The sequence below is a fragment of the Montipora foliosa genome, unplaced genomic scaffold (assembly GCF_036669935.1).
Source record: "Montipora foliosa isolate CH-2021 unplaced genomic scaffold, ASM3666993v2 scaffold_463, whole genome shotgun sequence".
In the NCBI taxonomy this organism is placed as follows: Eukaryota; Metazoa; Cnidaria; class Anthozoa; order Scleractinia; family Acroporidae; genus Montipora; species Montipora foliosa.
Window position 1 is genome coordinate 135,001 of NW_027179771.1, and position 6,172 is coordinate 141,172.

Consider the following 6,172-nt stretch of genomic DNA (forward strand, 5'->3'; position numbering starts at 1 on the left):
GTCCGCACGAAATTATCAAAGTTGAACCCGTGCAAAGCTAACGGCCCAGACAACATCCCTGGATGGTTGTTAAAGGAAAACGCAGATATTTTAGCCTGTCCGGTATCTGACATCTTGAATTACTCGTCCCGTGAAGGACACCTGCCATCGTCCTGGAAGCACGCAGAGTTAGTCCCCGTGCCAAAGCAAAAGCCCCTCCGTGATGTAAATAAGCACTTCCGCCCAATCTCACTAACCCCCATTTTGTCAAAGATTATGTGGTTGACACTTACGTTAAACCTGCTGTGCTGGAGTGGATTGACCCCCAACAATTTGGGGCCGTACCTAAATCTTCTCCTACGCATGCGCTTATTAGTATGTTGCACTCTTGGTTGGAATCGACTGACGGAAATGGCGCTACTACGAGAGCCGTACTATTTGACTTTCGCCAAGCCTTTAACTTAATTGATCACCGTGTCCTAGCCCAAAAGCTCTCCTCGTATGATATTTCGAAGTCGATCACGTGCTGGATCTTGGATTTCCTAACGAATAGAGCAAAGGGTGAAACTGAGTTGTGATTGTGTATCTGAATGGCGTGCTGTACCAGCAGGTGTTCCTCAGGGGACTAAACTCGGCCCCTGGTTATTCCTGGTTATGATCAATGACCTGAGTGTGGCGAATACGAACATCTGGAAGTATGTAGATGATACTACCCTTGCTGGGCGTGTGGAAAAGAACGGAACCAACTTGATGCAGTCGCGCGTTGACGAATTTGTTACAAAGTCACTGATGGTTTGGTTTGGAGTTGAATGAATCGAAGTGCAAGAAACTTAGAATATCATTCATGAAGTCCGAGGGTATCATATTTCTTGCTGTTGCGACGGTAGACCGTGCTTGGATGTTAGACCGTTGGTAAATGGAATAGACGATATGTACAGGATTTCTAACTGTGTGAGCTTTATTACGAATCACCTGGTAATGTATTGGATTGATTAGAAAAGAAAGTACTAGTTTAATTGTGCTGTTTCCTCGAAGATACGATTTTCAACTGTAACGCCACCATCCCCGTTGACGTCACCAAAAACACAATAAATGGTATTGTGTTACATAATACGAGCCGTGTGTAACTTTCAGAGCATCAGATCTGCAGTGCAAAATACTTTGCTCGCTTTAGTATTTAGTACGGAGTCTTCTGTTAGCGATGATAAGTCCAAACACTCGCAAAGCGATGCTACCCTATGTCAATAATTAATATCCTTTCGTGTTTGGTATAATGTGCTTTGCACTTCGCGTGCAAACTTCTGAAATGTTTCAGAGCTTATGCGATATTTAATGATTGTTTCTTTACTTCCTGCTTTTCTACGTTGAAACGTTTCGCTATAGGATTCAAATCCGGACTGGCAAAATTATTGCAATCAATCAGACAACAAGTTGCAAAAATAGTGGAGACACTTCACCTTCTTGGGGCGTATTTAATTTCCCTATTATCTCTCACACTGCAGCCCCCCTCCCCCGCTTATCAATGTTGCTAGCAAGGCAAAAAAAATGTTGGGAACTTAAGCAGTCAACATTGAAAGGGGGAGAGGGGAGAGGAAGTGGGAAAGGTTTAAGTTCTAGATGCGGCGGGGATTGGAAACTAGAAAAGGTGTTTTTTAGTGAAAGTGTCTCAACAATTTTGCAACTTGTTGTAGCATTTACAGATACATGATTGTTTGCTGTTAGCTTGACTCTAATAAGCTAAAGGTTGTATCATTAACTGTAATTTATATTCTATAAATTTTCTTGAACATTAAAAATCTTAACACATACCAAAAACTGCAATTCAGAGCGAAAAGCAGCCTAAAACAAATTAAAAATAAACACTCAGCTTCAAGTTTATATCGCTCCAATGCTTGACTTGAATAACTACATAGCCACCAGTGTGTCCTGACCACAGCTATATTATGTTAAACCTGGACTGAAACCAGCGAAAAATGCAAAAAAACTATATTTTTCAAACCGTACCTGAACACGAAAAGCATCGACTGTCAAGAGCTTTGCTGACGTAGCGTGGCTGTGTAGCCGCGTCGAGCCACAGTCACGTGATACTGGTCAGTGGATACCTTGTTTTGACGGGTGTCAACTGACCATAACATTGATGTCCAATATCAAAGATGTATGCTGTAAACTAGTTAGTGTCAGATGTAGTATTGCCTCCTGGATGAGCTCTGAACTTTAATTAGCCCGTGATATGGTTACATGTACTGGTCACATTGGCATACATGAAGGGGCGGACGGACGTACGGACGTACGTTGTACGTACGTACGGATGTTGATGACGTCATGGCTACAAAACCAAATTTTCTAACATCGGTGGGTTACCATATTTTCTTAACTATGGTGCTCCGCGCGCGCGCGCCGAAGGCGCGCTCGGAGCTCCGCTAAATTATCATATTATTTTCTCAGTGAAAAGTTGTGGTAGACCGTGTAGACCGTTTCATATAAATGTCATAATGTGTAGCCGGTACAAATTGGTTCACTTTTGTATCTCATTGTAAAACAAATCTCGCAAAGGACTTAGCACAATCGGGTGCTTTCTTTTGATCATTGTGCTCAGTTAGTCATTCCAAAGAACATGGAATTAGCCTGTACCAGACACGTCACTTAGAAGACTTGCTAGTAAGCGTTACCAATCCCTTCTCTGGAAGCAGACTAGCCCGAAAGCAATAAGTAATGTATGAAAATGTATCTTTGCATAACAATGTTTGCTAACAATTGATTTTTCGGAAAGTGGATGTTCCCTTTAAATGGCATGCGATCGCAGTTAAAGGAGAGGTTATGTCTGTTTCTCATTCGTAAACAACAGCTAATTTCGTACATGTTGCGCGTGCTTTAGATGTCATGTGTCGACCGAAATATAGGTGTTTAACGCAAATTCTTTCGAAATCGGTCCCAGGATATTTCTAGCGTACTTTAAAAAGCGAAAGGATGGAAATCACACCTTTTCGTCTACCAAATTATGTGTATGTTCGAGTTACTCACAGAAAGCACTGAAATGCCTTCAAATTACGTCATACCGAAACCCCGCCAAAATCCAGTTTATCGCTGGCCATTTTCCATTCACAGCAGATCAGAGAATTAAACTCTTCTTTTTGGAAACACCATATTAAACGCAAACGATAGACGCCTTCCCGTTCCAATAAACAAAGTGACCGTACGCCAATACAGTGACAACCAACTCAGACAACAAGTTGCAAAATTGTTGAGACACTTTCACTAAAAAACACCTTTTCTAGTTTCCAATGCCCGCCTCATCTAGAATTTAAACCTTTACCACTTCCTCTCCCCTCTCCCCCTTTCAATGTTGACTGCTTAAGTTCCCAACAATTTTTTGTCTTGCTAGCAACAGTGATAAGGGGGGAGGGGGCTGCAGTGTGAGAGATAATAGGGAAATTAAATACGCCCCAAGAAGGTGAAGGGTCTCCACTACTTTTGCAACTTGCTGTAGCAATACAGGGGCACAAAGATCATTTAGCCTATGGGCCTCATGCGCAGTCAGTTATTGTCCAATCACAGCACTGGCTTTTCCCTCTGTCAATCAAAGCGTGTTTCTCCGTTTGCTTCTGTTCAGTGATTCATTCTGTTCTTCAGCTTTGACAAGAATCACAGTTCCCTCCCACCCTTCCCTTTGCAGTGGTAGAATTTCACAATTACTAGTACTCAAAAGACACTGTTGGAAGCCTTAATAGCTATAGTCTACAAAAAAAAAAAAAAAACAAGAACAACATAATCACAACAATCTTCAAAGACATGAACTCTGGAAATTTGACTTATTGTCAACTGTCAATAATATATATTCCTTTACAAGATAGCACCTTGTTATTCCTATTGCTAATATTTTGTTGCTCATTAAGAGGTATTTATATTTGTTAATAGTACAATAATGTCAGGGTTCGGGATTAAGTGCTCTTATGCTGGTCACACTTTCACCCATAGACTCATGGTAGCTATTCATTCTGGGGATCGGTACCCCTATAGCTGTGTTGACATGGGAATGAGTGTTACCCCGGAGGGTTATCACCTCCTGTAGGGCATTACTACCCCTTCCGCAGCCAAGGGTTTTTCACCCTTGAGAGAGAACTATCATCTCTCTTTGTTGCATAATACTAGGCTAAGCTTTAGACCAACATGTTATGTCAGCTATTTTGCGACTGGAGTGCTTAATCCCCTACCCCTTAAGCCCACAAAGTGTGTTCATATTCTTGTCTTAGCTAATGGGTTGATAGCATTAAATCTACTAAGGTTGCAACATGCCAGGACGGCCTATGACAGAAGAGCAGAAACGAAACAAGAGAGAAAGAGAACGAGAACGACAAAACGGTACACCAGTAATAGCTTAAAGTTGGTGGAAGAAGTTACTCCACAAATTCTTTTCTTGGACACTAAACCGTTTGTTATTTCCACGGATGAGTTATTTCAAGTGGATGCATATTTCTAAAAAGTTGTTTAGTCGTTTTTTCCTTTGCTCAGGAATGAAACTCGAATTTTTATTGTTAACTGGAATTAAATAACAATCATCTGTACTCTTTTTGGACAGAAATAATCGATCTGTTGCTGGTTTGTTTGGCCTTAAAATGCGAGCGAACAAGAAGTTTTTTTACTCCGCTTGCCTAACTGTTTTTCGATGTGCCTCGACAGTGACAAGAAGTTTGCACTTATGTTCTACACATCTAATCCCAATGAGTTCTCGTAAAAGTATAAGGAGAAATATCATCAGCTTGTGTTTTCAGAAGTTTGTTTAGAGCACGTACAGGTAATTTGTTGGAGATCTTGTTTGAAGTTTGTCCTTTCTAGCCGATTCTGGTTCTAAGCCAAGCTTGCGTGTTTCAATCAAATACATCGAATTGTAAATGATCTCGTTTTCAGAGATAAAGTGGAATAAATAAAGTATGCATCAATAAAACTCCTTGTTTGACCTTGAACCGACAAAGACGATCTGTCACATCACGAGCTATAGTACGTCTGTGATTTGTAATTTTAGCGTGATTCCTATTCGCTGGCGTTTGATTGTCGACTCTGAAATGGCTTCTCTTTCCTTTTCCGTTCGCTTGCTGAGAATTTACTTGTTTTCTTTTAAAACTCTTGCGATTCAAGAAAAATTAATTGCCTAACTGGTGTATTCGACAGTAGATTTCGCTGGAATAACCGATATCACACTCATTCCTTCGTGATTCATGCGAACAGTTGGTTTTCAGGTGAAATTAACTGTGGAATTCACTAGTTAGGCAGCGAAGAAAATGTTACATAATTAAGCAATATCCGGGAGAACCAAAAGGCGGACAGTTCCAAAGCCTTTTATTTTCACTTATCCTACAGCCAGTAAGAATAAACAAGCCGGGAGCTCCGCTTTTAGGCTTGGCTAAATCTATATATTTAGTCTTAGTTATATCTAGTCCTGTAAATAGATTTCAATTTTAAATTTTAATTAAACATATCTTTTTAGCTACTTGTTGAAGGTATTTTATTTTCTCAACTTTAGTTTATTATTTTCTGTGTTATACCTGTAAACTAGCTGGTGATCTTTTTTCGCAAAAGCTAAGCGTATATCACAATAAAACTTGACTTGACTTGTCTGGGAGTGAAAACAAGGATGAACGAGTTGCAATGTGAGAAGGCAACGGACGGTTTATCTCATAACTTATACTCTTATTGACTCTTCCAAGTTTCCGTCTGTACACCCGCCTCTTCCAAAGAATTCATCGACCCGCGATTTAGAGCTTACGAAAGACACTCCATTTTTCGCAACATCAGATGCACCTATGCTACGCCGTATGTGACAAAATATCAAATCCGCTAATAAATAAAACAAGTCTCACAATTTACAATCGAGTCGCTAACAATTAGCATCAATTTGTTTGTTGACCAAATCACATTCCCAGCAATTTATGTGACCTCTCTTGTTGTACAATTCATATATTCAAGGACCGCGCCTCGAATGTCAAGCTCTATGTTTTGCAAGTTAAGATGCTTGTTTTATAAATCAAGAATAGAGAGGACAGCTTTTGATCTATTCCGTTTTCGAGGGGGAATGAACACCTGTGGCAAAATGATGAAACGCGAGTAAATCTGAGCGAGACAATGGCCACTGAAAGTATCGAGGATCTTGGTCTACAGGCGAATCATTCAATCAGCCCAAGCAGGAATATTCGTTCCT

The 6,172-nt window shown here is 40.4% G+C and overlaps 1 protein-coding gene across 1 annotated transcript in view; it reads left to right on the plus strand.

Moving 5' to 3' along the window:
* Window positions 1-444, plus strand: part of LOC137989510 (uncharacterized) — an 894-nt gene extending 450 nt beyond the window's left edge. Inside the window, exon 1 of the mRNA XM_068835316.1 lies at window positions 1-444. This exon is cut by the window's left edge and continues 450 nt beyond it. Within this exon, the coding sequence (XP_068691417.1) occupies window positions 1-444 (444 nt within the window).
* Window positions 445-6,172: the final 5,728 nt, after the last annotated feature.